Source organism: Alnus glutinosa, chromosome 9 (assembly GCF_958979055.1).
Source record: "Alnus glutinosa chromosome 9, dhAlnGlut1.1, whole genome shotgun sequence".
NCBI lineage: Eukaryota > Viridiplantae > Streptophyta > Magnoliopsida > Fagales > Betulaceae > Alnus > Alnus glutinosa.
This window is the reverse complement of record NC_084894.1, coordinates 7,783,516-7,798,524: the sequence shown is the minus strand read 5'-3', so window position 1 is coordinate 7,798,524 and position 15,009 is coordinate 7,783,516. Positions and strand designations below refer to the sequence as shown.

The 15,009-nt window shown below is 34.1% G+C and overlaps 2 protein-coding genes across 3 annotated transcripts; both read right to left on the bottom strand.

Annotated features, from left to right (window-relative positions):
- Window positions 1-5,975: 5,975 nt before the first annotated feature.
- Window positions 5,976-11,526, bottom strand: LOC133877978 (uncharacterized). 2 transcript variants are annotated; one of them, XM_062316448.1, is made up of 3 exons: window positions 10,656-11,526; window positions 9,933-9,974; window positions 5,976-6,609 (listed from the first exon to the last, which is right to left on the bottom strand). In XM_062316448.1, exons 1-3 carry the CDS (start codon window positions 11,401-11,403, stop codon window positions 6,185-6,187), a joined length of 1,215 nt encoding a protein of 404 aa, XP_062172432.1. In that variant the 5' UTR covers window positions 11,404-11,526; the 3' UTR covers window positions 5,976-6,184. The 2 variants fall into 2 exon arrangements, with proteins under 2 accessions (XP_062172432.1, XP_062172433.1); XM_062316449.1 differs by lacking the exon at window positions 5,976-6,609 and adding an exon at window positions 9,419-9,444 and having other exon boundaries at window positions 10,656-11,523.
- Window positions 11,527-12,535: 1,009 nt separating this feature from the next.
- LOC133878186 (stress-response A/B barrel domain-containing protein At5g22580) lies at window positions 12,536-13,935 on the bottom strand. The gene is made up of 2 exons (XM_062316699.1): window positions 13,538-13,935; window positions 12,536-12,783 (listed from the first exon to the last, which is right to left on the bottom strand). The coding sequence occupies exons 1-2, from the start codon at window positions 13,654-13,656 to the stop codon at window positions 12,585-12,587; spliced, it is 318 nt and encodes a 105-aa protein (XP_062172683.1). The 5' UTR covers window positions 13,657-13,935; the 3' UTR covers window positions 12,536-12,584.
- Between the last annotated feature and the right edge of the window lie 1,074 nt (window positions 13,936-15,009).

Sequence of the window (15,009 nt, the reverse complement as noted above, 5' to 3'; positions counted from 1 at the left end):
CGGATACATATGGATGTTGCTGAAAAAAGTGAGATTAATGTCCTAGTCCCTCATAGACCAATAATGATCCGCTACATTTCTTTTTCTCTCGATTTTAAATTAAATAGATAGTATTCATTTCATCGTGAGTATTTAAAGTTTGTGTATTGGGCAGTACATGCTTGCGGGCATTAATCGCAACTAACCGATATCCATATATGCAGATGCAAACCCGATTAAAAAAAACCACAAATTCAAAGATTTTGTTTTGAATTTGATATAGGGTTATGTCTAGTTTTTTTTTTTTTAATCTCAGTTCTCACTTACTCACACTCACGCCATGATGCCACACTCTCATTGAGCCATTGTCGTCTTCATCTCGTGACAATATGAATTTCGTCTAAAACACCAAGGCTTAAAAAAAAAGAAAAGAAAAAAACAAGCCTAAACTATTTTTAAAATCGTTTAAAATAGGTTCTAATAGAAGCCCAAAGAATGTTCAAAATACTAAAATAAGCTCAAATGTCTATTACCTAATATGCAGATAACGGTTAATAACCGCATTCAATAATCACACGGATAGTAGTTAATACTCACATGATGCAGATACCACCTAAAAGTGATAATCGTATTATGAGAATGCGGATATTGCCCTAAATCTAACTGTACATTTGCATTTGCATGTATATCCCTACATATAAAGGTGTATATGACCATTCAAACTTTAAAATGCATGTAAATAAAGTTTATTTTGGAATCATTTAATTAGTAGGCATGCCTGCCAAAAATCTGAATATACACTAACTAACATTATAGTGTAGATACTTAAAAAAAGAAGAAGATCATAGTGTGGATAATAAAAGTGGAACAAACTCATTGCTTCAAAAATTTGCAGTTTTATGGACCTGAAAGCACTCATAACTAACCATCAGGTGGTGAGACAACTATAATTGCAGTAGGCAACATCATGAGCGGAACAGTTTTATGGACAGTCTTGTCTTTTATGGCATTTATGGGGGTAAGAGTGATCGAAAATGTGGGGTGTTTGGTAACATAAATACCATTATCTTCATTTATTTTTACTTTTTCTAAAATCAATTAACTTCAAGAAAATAAAACTTTTTTTTATTTTTTTATATCACATCAATAATTTTTATTATTATTTAAATAAAATAATTCACTACAATACAAAATTTTTTCTCAATTTTTTACGAGTGTCAAGATGATTTGAAGCTTATTCATCAAAGATGTTATGGGTACCAATAAATAAACTTCACATCATTTTAGTACACATTTTGTGATAAAAGATTAATACTTCTGGCACAAAATCTCTACTAAAGACATGCAATATGATCATGTTGGGTTCAGTACCATTACTGTTGTTCATGTTTTGACTATTTTGATTTTAGAGCTTAAGTTTTCAATGATTTATTATGAGCATTATGGTCAATTGATGGTATTCGGGATTCCAGATTGTACATCACGGCCTAGATCTTTGAAGTCAGGGCCCCCACTATGAGTGTTGCTAGGGCCACTATAACTACCCTAAGACCCTAGCTTTCAAAACTTCTCTTCTTTATTTGTTTCTTTAGGGTGGATAATGACTTTGCTATTAAATATTGAATGCGATCCCAGCTTTAAACGTGAGAGAATTTTTAAAGCATTGATATAAAGGTTTACATGAAGATACATATGTGAATAGTATTATTTGTAATATCCGTAATTACAAAATATGAATATTACTTTTACATATCCATATTCGTATCCGTTTCGGTATCCTATTTTTACTATTCGTATAAGTATAATTATTATCCATTATCCACATATTGGATAATAAGTCTATTTAGTCTTTTAGGCTTTTTTAGGGTATTTATTAAGGCCTATTTAAACAATTTTAGAAATAATTTAATCCAATTTTTAAGTTTTTGGACTTGTTTTAATTTTCTTTTAAGTCCTAATTTTTTAAAAATATATTAATTTCATATTACTTTTACCTTTTTGTCCAAGTGTTACACGAGAAAAAAACACATCTAACCAAACTAATATAAACATAATATATATTTAATCCAAAAAGACATCATTTTGGTGAAATATACATATATATATGAAGGGCATACGGATGCTATTATTAAGTGCATCTACTAAAACCGCTATCCGCATCCGTATGTACGGATAATATATAGCGGATGCGAACGGTTAATATCCATATGTATGTACACCCTAAGATGAATCTCATAAGAACTTTCTTTCTCATATATTTTACCTAAATTTGCTTGCAATCCTATCAGAAAATTGGTAATTTTTTTTTGAAATGGTTGAAATTGCCTAATTTTTGGAGATCTCAACATAAAATTATTGGAGATCCGAATCCATATATTGGGAACTTGCCTAATTTTTGGGAGCAAGGCTAAAGGTAAAACCTTAAAGCCTGCCGTTTAATGTGAAATTGTGTGTGCTTTATTACTTTGAAAGCAATTAGGCAATGAAGGAAAGGGTAGTCCGCTAATCAATCTTGTCAACTGTGCTCCTTTACCTATCAAAATACCATTTCTTCAAGATTTATCTAATTGGCCACCAAAGTTTTTTTTTATCATTATTTTTTTTTAAATTTTTTTTTTAGACACTTGAAATCGGAATTACAAAACTAAAGCCTTAACAAAAAGTAAAGACAGAATTAAAAGACATAATAAATAAGGTATCCAAATTAATAGAAATGTCGATCATTCCCGCTAACTATTCGAATTGAAGAAATAGAAAATAAATAGATAAAAATATTACTAGCCGTGACTCTGACCGCTGCAATTGGCCACCAAAATTGATCGTAAGCAGCAGCTATTTCAAATCTTCTTGCAGCCTCTTGTCCTTTCTAATATACTAAGCTCATGATATTTCAACTTGAATTTCTTCACGTACAGGTGGAAGTTCACCAACCATTGTAGGAATTAATAAGCTGGATTGGTTTGACAAAAACAAACAAAAATTAGTGTTGCTTTCTTTCTCAACCCTTCTTGTGGCATCTTGGATTTCCAAACCTTATCACTTAGTTTTGTCATTAACTAGTCTTAGATTGTGATACATCAATAATTGGTTGAGATCGGGGGTGTAGAGAGAGATCGATAATGAATATTATATTGTATTTTTAGTTAGAAAATTAACCCAAAAAAAGAGAAAGCTGCAGTGAATATTATTTTGTATTTCATTGATTAAAGATCACGAGCATAAAGTTTTGCAAAATCATTATCACATGCTATGATGTTATATAGTCATAAATACAAATAAAATTCTTACAATAAAGTGTTATCTATAACTTGCATTTTCCGCTAACCCATATACAAAAATAGTTAAAGAGCAGCCTAGATTTAAGACAATGGTAGCCAAATATCTTAAAAATTTATTTAAATCAGTCGTGAAGATAACCTCTCACATCGAACTATCCAGACCGTGAGAAATAACCCCTCACATCTGACTAATCTTCATCTCATAGATCGGCCATGAGGAAAGATTTAAATAGAAGAAAACTCTTATTCAAAGTAAAAACACAACCAGCAAACAGCAGCAGTGGCCAGGGAGGAAATGAACAGCACAACACGAAAGTAGATAGACGGATGTATAACATAAATGCTAAAATTGGTGATCTGGTCGTAGAACACTTACAAACAAAAGAAAAAAAACAACAAAAAAGAAAAGAAAATAGCAGAATGAGAGGGTGGTGATTAGAGCGGGAAGTAGAAAAAGAGAAGAGAAGAGAGCAGATCATATTTGTTTTCTAATTTGAAAATGAAGTTATTACAAAATCGATGGTAATTGGAGACGATAAAATGTAATTTCCCCCTTCCCACCCCACTCCCTTCTTCTTCTTTTTTCTTCATCTAAATGAATTTTGACGAAAAAAGAAAAAAAAAATCATTTAATCGTGTGTCACCACGTTGGGGCTGGTAACGGTCACTATAAATGATTACAATTTAATTTATTAATTAAGCTGCACGTACGGCAAAGGAAAACCAAAAAAAGGTCAAATTAGGGAGGAACCAAAAAGAGTAGAAATTAAGCACATTTTAGTCATCGTGGTTAGGTAATCTGCACAAGAGAAATGAAGCTGTCCAGCATGTTTTTGGGGAAAACGGATCCTCTCCATTTCAAGTTAAATGGAGAGGAATTTGAAGTGGAGATGAACCGGTCTCTTATTTTACAAGGGGTTGTGTTGCCCCTTGTAAAACAAGAGACCAGTTCCTCTCCATTTCACTTGAAATGAAGAGCATTCTATTCAGTTCTTTGGAACTCTTCGGCTCAAGATATATGGGGATACGGACCCAAAAAGCTTCAATGGAAGGGGGGCACAACTTTATCCAACTTTTTAAGTACCTCATGGAACGTTGGGACTTGCTAAAAATAGAGCTCAGGGTGGTTGTCTTAGAAAATATGGTTTCGTTGAAAGGAAGTGGTGTATGGAGAAGCGTTCATTCACCCTCAACAAGTATTCCAAGAAGCAAGTTTGTCTCTTGATGAATTCTGGAGACGATCGCAAATTATTTCGTTGCCATCAATTATATCTCTACAGGTTCTTTCCTTTTATGGCTGACCCTTCTCGTAGGTATATATAAAGTTAATTGGGATACAGCTATGGATCAAAAGAATGGGCGAATTGGAATTGGAATTGTTGTTCATGATCATGAGGGTGTCGTTCTAGCTGCATGCAGTACTACAAAGAATGTTATAGTCTACCATGTTGTTGCTGAAATTTTGGCAGCTTTTTATGGTGTGGATTTGTGAAAGGAAATGGGCTTTATTGATATTATATTCGAGGAAGACACTCTATAGATTGTCAACACGGTTAAAGCACTAGACAACAATTAGAGTAAAGTTTGGACATCTCGTTGGTAGAATTAAAGTTGGTTTGAGCCAGTTGAGATCTTAAAGTATTGACCATGTCAAGCAAAATGCGAATACAGCCGCTCACACCATAGCCAAAAAAGCTATTTTGTGTGTCATAAATAGGATTTGGATTGAAGAAACTCTAAATTATATCTGTGGTATTATTTTTAAGGAGTGTTATGGCTCTAGGTGATTGAATTTTATTCAATAAAATAAATGATTATTCAAAAATATCACCCTTTCTATCATTTACTCATTCGTAATATATATATATATAGTTTTATGTTTTCATAAAAGAAAGAAAAATTCGATTTTATAGTACATAACAAGTTGACTTTGACACTTAAATATAACCATCCCAGAAAAATTGTGTAACAAACTACAGAAAAATTCAATGTTCTAGAATTTTAACAACTACATGGGGGGTTAAAATTGTATTTTCAAAAAGAAAATATATATATATATATATATCTCTCATGATCATAGAATAGCACCCTAACCCTATATTTTAAGTTTTTTTTTTTTTTTTTTTTTTTTTTCTTTTTAATGACCGACATAAAAAATCATTTCAAATACATCAGGCGAGTTGAAATAAAATAAACGTGATAAATAAGTGCGAAGAGTAAGATTACGTCCTCGTAAAGATATCATATATTAGATGGATATTATTTTAATTGTTGAATTAGGTCTCTTAAAGAGTTTTAAGAGAGGACTTCAAAAAAAAAAAAAAAAAAAAAAAGTTTTGAGAGAGAGAGAGAGAGAGAGAGGGACATTAAAAAGGGCCAGCCTGAGACAACATTGACAAGGCTTGGCCCATAGCAAAAGATGTCCAAAAACCGGCGCAAGCGGTTGCAATTCTCCACCGGCTTAAATATCACAACACCCCCAGTCCCCACCAATCCAACCAAAATTGGAGAAAAAAAATAGTCCTTTTGTCTGCCATAGACTCTACAGTAATAGAATCCAATGCCAATGTCTTGCTTCAACGGAAAGTATCATGGTAAATTCGTAATTTGACCTCTTGTCTTTTTTTAATTTTTTTTGAAGGAAAAATATAATCATTTCATTAATACACCCAAAGGGTAACAAAGATACAGACAGAAACAAACTCAGACCAATAAGGGACTCATAACGATACAAATGTCCCATTACAGTTACCCCAAATATCAGATTATACCGATAGTTGCTACAAATAAACCTAGTCAACAGAAATGTGCCTCTGCGTTGACATAAGAACCTCTACTTGCACTATGGAGTCGGTCACAAATCTGTGCTAAAAAGCAAAGACCAAGCTAAATCTAACACAGAGCAACCTATCAAATACAATCTGTAATCAAGAACAAGAAGACACCCAAAAAAGAGCTGTCGTCGGAATAATGCACCGCCGGAGACGGTGCGTGTACCACACGCGCCGCCGCCGGCATATCCCCTGCAGCAACCGAACCCAAATCCGCCGAACGCCATCAAGCACGGCAACAGAGGCGAAAACGTGGTCATCACACGCGGCCCAAGGAGTGACAAACCCCCTAGCGCGTGATGACCATGCGTCGGGCAACGGAGAGCTTTCCAGCCGTAGCAAGCAGCGGCAGAACCGGAGGACGACGGTAAGCAAGGCTGGGAGGCGCGTGTCGACTAGAGATTGGCGGAACAGAACAGATCTGGAACTAGAAAATGGTAAAACTGAGACTCCCCAAATCGTTCCGCCGGCGACACGTACGACGGATTCTACCCCCTCCGGCTCCTCTCTGGAGAGTTTTCCTGCCAAGAAACAAAGAAACCCTAAAAAAACTAAGAAACAAATCACCCTCCATAGTCCAAAAAGACTAGGAGGACTAAAACCACCTCTGGAACAAGTCCAGGGAGACTCAAAACTCCACAAATCCTAGTGGTTGGGAGACTCTAGCCTCTACCGGAATAACCCAGGGAGGAACAAAATCTAGGAGGAGGGAGGCTTGGAACCTCCCTCCCCCGGCAACCCAAACACAGATGTTTCTCCCTCTTTTCGTCGAAGTCATGAGAGAGAGATAAAGCAGCCACACAAATTATTGCTAACAACAAGCTCCTTGTCTTTTATTATGTACTTTTCTTTTTTCTTTATATATATACTTTATAGATATATTTTTAAAAAAATATACATATTCCTCTAAACTATCACTCAATTGTGAATGTCTCTCTAAACTACCAATTGTATCAACGTCCCTCCTCAAACTACTAGAAAATGTTAATGTCCCTCCTAAGACCAACAAAAAAATGAAAATGACCATAAATATTTTTTCAATAAGTCAAAAATGTCTTTATAAATTTGGAAAAAAAAAAACTAAAACTAAAAAAATTAAAAAAATAAAACCAAATTCTTTTTTTTTTTTTTTTTTTAAAAAAAAAAAAGAAAAACGAAAAAAAAAATTAAAAGTTAATAATAAAAAATTATAAAACTATTTTTTTAACCAAAAAAAAAAAAGATGAAGAAAAACGAGTTTTTGTTTTTTATTTTTATTCTTATTATGTTTTTATTTTTAATTTTATTTTTGTATAACTTTTTGTTATTTTAGATTTTTTTTAATAATTTTTTTAGTTTTTTTTTTTTTAAAAAAAAAAAATTAATAGTTTTATGAAATGTATTTTTGTCATTAGGAGGGACATTGGCATTTTTTTGGTAGTTTAGAGGGGAGACATTGACACAATTGATAGTTTAGGGGACATTGACAATGAGGTGGCAATTTGAGGGGGTTATATGTAATTTATTTATTTTAACATAATTTGCATGTATATCAACTCTCATTCTATGTTTTTTTTTTTTTTTTTTTTTTTTTTCAGCTATGTGATGATTTATTCGTGTTGTTTGTTTCACGAGTAGGTGCGGCCGTGCGGGTAAAATATACGATATGGTATATATTTTTTTATAGGATAACTGCCTTTTTAGGATCGATTGTAATTAAGGTTGATGGTAATGATTTGATTACCATATTTATCTTTATCTTCACCTATCTCAATTCTCGTATGAATAAAAATTTTTTGTACTATTAATATTATCAAAGAATAAGAGCTGATGTAGCTTTTTTTGAGCTCTTTCTTAGTGGAGACGTAGGCGTCTAACATCGAACCATCCGTAAATCTTTATATGTTTCCTTTTGCATCGAAGGACTGAGGTCTTTTGGGATTTTTCCAACTCCTTTGAGAGACTGCGGGCTATATTATAGCAAGAGTACCAATCTTTCTTTTTTTGTAATTCCGATTGAGCCGGGAATCCAGATGATCAATGCTCCACAAGTGGGTTATGTATTTTTTTTCTTGGACAGATAAGAAACAAACCGTTGTTTCTTGCTCAAGCACAGACTGAGCATCAGTCAATGTCGCTTGCCACTGCTGAGCTGTGCTGGATTCGATTGCTACTGGTTGAGCTGTGTATTCCCTTACATTCTCAACCCACATTATGGTTTGACAATGTTAGTGCTATTGGCTATTGCCTTAGCCTCAAACCCGGAGTTTCATGCCCGTACCAAGTATATTGAGATTGATTTTCACTTCGTCCATCAGAAGGTTAATAACAAAGAGAATTGTGACAAACTCATGATATCAGCTAGTTTGGACAACAAGAGGAACACGATGGCAAACTTGAACAGGGTGGACTATTTGAATCAATTTGAATGAAGATCAGATAAGAAGAGATGAAGATTTTTTATCTGTTGTCAACAGTTTAGCCACCTAAATATTGAGTTCTAGCCTGTCTGATCTAGTCCGACTGCACACTGCTTTTATTTTCGAATTTGTTCGTTGATTTGAATTATTTTCTTATCAGTATGTACAGCTTGATTATTTGAATTGTCTTCTTATCAGTTTGCAAAGCTTGAATAGAGTAAGACCTCATCTTGTGTGTATACACTACTGTAAAAGCACTCAATCAATTGTAATCCTATATATACGAAATATATTGCTCTGTTTTGGTATGCTGTTGAAACCAAAAACAGAGTTCCCTTTTTACATAGGTATGGTTTTATGTATGGATAATGGACTACAAAATGATAAGCACGGTGAAGCTGTTCATTTCGTCGGACCTCAAAATATGGGCGTGCCTTTTATTTTTTGGCGTTCGAGAATGAATTTAATCATTTAATTTATATTCTAACGCTCCTCCAACTCATGACATATGGCAGGTTATGCAAAGGATGCTGTTGGTTTAAGAGGATAGATGGATGGGCTTTGCTGTTGTGCTTCTTGGTATGTTAGAGAGCTAGATATTTTGGAGAGTCTTTTATTGAGACCCCACACAATTGAAAAGTTTAAGTCCATCAATTTGGACCCAACTATATATGCTATATTAACCGCTCACACTTTTTATATTTTTCTAACGTGGGATTCAATCATTTTTACACTCGCCCATATATACTTAAGATGACATTTATAGTCAAGATGTTAAGGCACAACTTTCAAGATAAATGCATTGGATACTTGAAGTAGTTTTTCCTGTTCTTCAAGGACAATCAGTTCTGAAGTGGCTCGTGGAATAGTTCTGCTTAGCATTTGGTCTGTGCTACTTGTGTTCTTATTTACCTTCTTGGCAGTTAATGCACCAAAGATTCTTTGTTTAAGGAGTGACTGAAATTAGCAAAATGCCAGCGTGAAAACACGAGCAGAAAACATTTTCACCTTATACTTAACAGTTGCAATTCGTGTTCACGTGTCAGATTTGAGTTGTATTGAGGCATTGGTATATGAATCTATAAGTTAACCATAATCTCCTAATTTCATGTTGGAATTTGTGTCAAGTTCGCGAGTTCTGTAAAAAATACTAAATGTCGTTTGTTAAGTTCTGGTTGTATATGCAGATATGAATTCAACTTAGGGGAAACAGTTATTTGATTAGAATAGATCTGTGATAGAAATGATAGTATTCTAGGGGAAGCACCCTATATATTAACTATGGTTAACTTGAAACTGTCACTTGATAACCATTAGAAAAGAAAAGAGGAAAAGATATATATAATAGGCTTTTGCATTTCATATATTTTTCTTAATTACTTCCCCTTATATATCAATGAGGGAAACTATCACAAGGACCAAAGGAAGCAAAGAGAGGACATTACCAAAGGGGTCCATGGATCCGCCCACAGAAATGACCTTATTTTCTGCAAAATCACCATTTCGATCAATTAATATCACATACTACAGAAATTATAGCAAAGACCAAATGAAACTTTTACCTTAGCTGCTTCCTTAGATTTTTTTTTTTTTTTTTAACCAAAACTTCTTTTTCTTCTCTATTCAAATAAATTTTAAAATAGGTTCTCTTGTAATTTTCCTATACTATTTAAATATTTTTTCAAATAAATGCTAGAGAAAAGAGATGCTAGGAAAAAAATATTTTTATATTAAAATAATATTAAGGGAAGCAAAAGAGCACTCACAATGTGTATTTAAATTTGGTTTTTCTCTAAATTTTTAACAAAACACATAAAAACTATCATTTAACAATCTCTCAATCAAAAGTTAAATTTAACATTTGTCAGAATCTCTCTTTAAATTTATATAGCTAAAAACTGAATGTTAAAGGAGATAGTTCATGTGGTAAGTCACTTGTTCTTAATGCCTCGTAAAGCATTAAATCTAAAGTTCAACCACCCTTAAATGCAGACAATTTTTGGGGTCACGCTCACTGACAGAAGCCCGAGCTTTACCCGACTCGTGTAGAAGGGGAGGACGCTTAGCACGATGTCTCATAGATCTAATCGGGCTAAGCCCCAGATACTCCGGTTGAAAAAACCAAAAAAAAAAAAAACTTGTAACTTGTAAGAGAACAGGATGCTTACTACACTCTTTTGGGTGGCACATGCACCTCAATCCAACTCCGCAATTTCCGTTGGGCTTCTCACACTCATCACAGGGATTTGGCACGTGATCAGGCACGTCAAAGGAAATCCTTGTCCCCAGCTCATACCCTTCATAGCTGTGATGATCATCAGCCAAAGATCTGTGTATGTGGCTGTAATGTGAGCAATTTAAATGTTTTGGATCAAAACCCACGCCGACCCTTTCAAGATCATCAACAAGTAAGCATGAAGGAGAAACTTTCGGTTGTTCTTGCTGTTCTTGAACTTCAGAAGAAAAAGCTCCACATGCATGGAAGAGAGAGCAGTTTCCGACAAAGGGTGATATGGGATGCCTTTTGTTTGAGCAGTTGAAGAGAAGAAGTGAGTTGGGCAGTGGAGGAGAAGGAAAACCAGCTGAGAGAAGCAGAGGAGAGACATAGTGGAGTGAAGAAGAACAGGATCGACGGTGAGAGATTGTTAGGAACTTTCTGGCGTAATTGATGGAAGAGACAGGAAAAAGACCAAGAGAGGTTCTAAAGTAAAGCTTCTGGGATTTGCATTGGATCATGCGGTGTAATAGAGATGATGACTCATTTGAACTTGGATTCAAAAAGGGTGCTTGGATTCGGATTTTGCCGCAAAAGCTTGTCGGACGACCATCTTGAGCTATAGAAGAAGAAGTAGTGAAGAATAAATTGAGCATGAAAAGGAGAGGTTTTAGAAGATGGATGATCTTGCTAGTCTGCATGATTGATCTTTCAATTGGTGAAGAATACAGCCCGGATGAAATGGTATAGATAAAGGTGGAAAACCAAGCATGTTCAGAAAGACAAAATGTGTTTTCTTTTGATATTCCCCTTTACCCTGAAAACTTCTTTTTCTTACCTTTTATTTGGATTCTCACTTTGGTCTTTAATTGATTCAAATTAGTGGTCTCACTCCCCCCCCCCCCCAATCTAGATGATACAAATTTTAGATACAACGCATCTTTAAAAATCGGCTTACAAGATAAGGGTGCTCAATAGCTCATATAGATAGTTAATAATAGACTTCACTCATGTGGGACTTAAAGATCGTAACATATAATCACGCTTTTACAATCGATGTTTACGGCGACCCATTTTATTGACACTGGCCTGATGGTTGGTAAATCATTTATCTTTTGATGACTCCACTCATCTATCAGTATTTTAATCTAACTCATAGGTCGTCTCTTCCGTAACTCGAACCCATGAAATGGTGTTTGCTTTTAATTGCAAATGATTGATAATCTTGGGTAAAACTCATCATTGAAAACCAGTTTGCAAAAGAAGAGTACCAAAAATTTTATATACACATGATTAAAATTAGATTTAATTCATGGAAAACACAGGGATCGTAACCCAAGATATTCTCAAAATTTATAAATAAAAATTGCACCCATTATATATATTTCCTCTCAATCATAGAAATCCAGCGATAATTTTTTTTGTTTTTGTTCTCGTGCTTTCCTCCCCTTTCTTATCTTAAAATTGTCAATCTTTTCCTTTTCCTTTCCTCCAGTCTGGAGAAAAACTATTGTGGCAGACAAAATAGTTATCATGGGACCTCGATTTGACTAAGCAGCTGTTCTTCAATTAACGGTAACATTCCACAAGGTGAAGCAAAAAAGTCAAAAAGTAAGTTTATCTCTTTTTGAGTTCCCCAAATCAAGATTAGCAAATCCCACCAATCAGGCCAGCTGTCTGCTTATGGAAATGTAAAACAACTGTAACATAAATCCACAGTACAAGCTTTTTCAAGTTCATCATCTCTTGTAAATAAATTTCCACAAAGAGTAGTAGCAAACACACATAGATCATGCACACAATAATAAGACACAGATACTTAATTGGGGGGCCTTCTTTTTTTTTTTTTTAATTGTTTTAAAGGTTTTTCAGTTTTTCTAGATCATGCTGGTCCCTTGGCAAGAACAGCTGGGAAATCAAGAAGCACAATTTTCTCAATAGCTGCTGAAAATGTTGCAGAGAATTCGACATGATTAGGATGACCCAGAAATGCAGTGAAGTCTTCCTTCTTGTGAAATGTCATCAAGAACGCATGAGTGAAGCCTTGTCTAAGAATCTCTTGGCTTTCGATGTCCTGCCCCCTGTTCAGAAGACACACCATATATGACATTTTCTTGTGATTGTAATCACATCAGTGACATCACTGTATATAACATGAACAGAAAATCAAATAGAGGCCCATTTAATAATTTCCCTCCCCTCCTTTGTGGGAGAAATTTTTTTGTTGAATAAAAGTAAAAAGTAGTTAGTGTAATATAAAGTAAAAAGAATTTAAATGAAAAAGTGAAAATTTTTTGTGTTATAGTAAGTTTTTTTATTTAAATAATAATAAAAAAAATTATTAATATGATATAAAAAATAAAAAAGGTTAAGAATGTTTTGAAGTTAATGTTTTTTTGGAAGATGTGAAAATAAGGGAAAGGGAGGAAAGGGGAGAGGGATTATGAATGTTTAAAAATAGGCTTGTAGAACAATTTTTTTTTTTTTTTTTTCTATTTTTTGAGTCTGTCTGACAAGTATATTGCAGCTTCCAGTGAGAGGGGTAAAGTGTAGTTATTATAAGGCATATAATTTATATAAAGGGTATGCTGAAAATGCTATGATTCTCTTGGTTAAAAGAAAAAAAAAATGCTTGTTTTATAAAAAGCAGGAGATTTATGAGTTTATAAGCATCAAGAATCTTCTATCATTCATTAATTACTTGAACGGGATACCTTTGTAAATCTGGCTTATAAATCATTCTCTCATATTCAGCTCTAAGTCCCGTTTCTCCCATTATCCAATTTCCTTGCAATTGTTAAAAAAATAAAAATAAAAAGGTAATGAAGGGTTTACCATTCAAAGGACTTGACAGCATCGATATCAGAAACCAACTTCTCCATCCCTTTCAAAATCTCCTCCACCGCGACATCTTCCTTGAACTTTACAATCACCAAATGCTTGAAGTCCCCCATGGCCTCTGCTAGCTGCTGCACCCACCCCTGAACAAAGGTTTGGCACAAAAGTCCAGTTTATATACACATCAAGTGCCACATTATTTATGTGTCAACTTCCACAGTCCCATCTATCTGTCTAGTACTGTCACACCCCCATGACCCATTTCACCGCTCTTGTTGGCAGCAAGCAATCAATCAACCAAAGAGTAAAGCCACTCCTTTCCCGGACAGTATCTGCAGAACAATATTTTGAAAGGTACAAAGCCCATGGGGCTATAAACCCCACTATTCAGCCAACTTCTTTGCTCCATTGTCTTAGCCTTAGCTTTTGCACATGAATGGGGTCCTTGATGCAATTCTTTTCTTCTACTTCAAGCTTTCTGTTGGCCTTATTTAAATCAGCATTATCATATAATGACATGACAGAAAGTTTTTTCCTTTTTTCTCCTCTGAAATCCAGAATGCAACAATGCTTATACTGCTGGATTTTTCTCCATGTCCTTCAATTCCCATGTGCTCCAACATATATTATTGGACCGTAATCATCGATGCCATTTCGCTACTTATCTTTAAGGAATCTTTAATTATGGCCTCCTGCTCTTCCGACGTGGGATTATTATAGAATGTTGTAGGGTTATATGTATCTCTTTGTAATAGTTTAAGACAGGACAGCTTAGTTCTACACCTTATGATCGATGCACGTACGTTTTCAGATAAGGCTTCTGTTTGAATTTTGTTGACTACTATTTTGAAAGTATTCATACGGTCTGTTTGGACAATTCCTTCAGAAGTTTTTGTCTTTTTGATATTGACATGTCTATAAATAAAATACTTACTTTTCTACTACATACACCAAAAGATCTCTCTCTCTCTCTTTAGTTTTATTAAAAAAGTCAAAATATTAACAAGTAAAGCAAAACGCTAACAATTTTTTTTTGAAAAGGATAATTTTATAAAAGGGTATCGAACTATCGGCTGTTTAAAAAAAAGGGAACTGAATTATCAAATGTCTCAAGCTAGTGTATCTAAGTTTCTAAACGTCTCACTTAAGATTACTTCGTTAAGACCGTTAGGATTTGCTGTTAAATCCTGCCAAAATTCTTAAAATACTCGTGTTTATTGTTGTAAAAAAAATTATCAAAATTTTCAAATATTCAGGTATGGATGTTTTTTCAAATTCCGTTAAATTCTTACCAACATCTAAATTCTAACATTTTTTTTCCTAAAAAAAAAAATAGGGGATATTTTAAAAATTTTGGCAGGATTTAACAGCAAATCCTAACGGAATACCATTAACTGAGACGTTTGATAGTTTAGTACATTTTCCTCAAAATGGCCGATAGTTTGATACCCTTTGTGAAGTTATCCAAA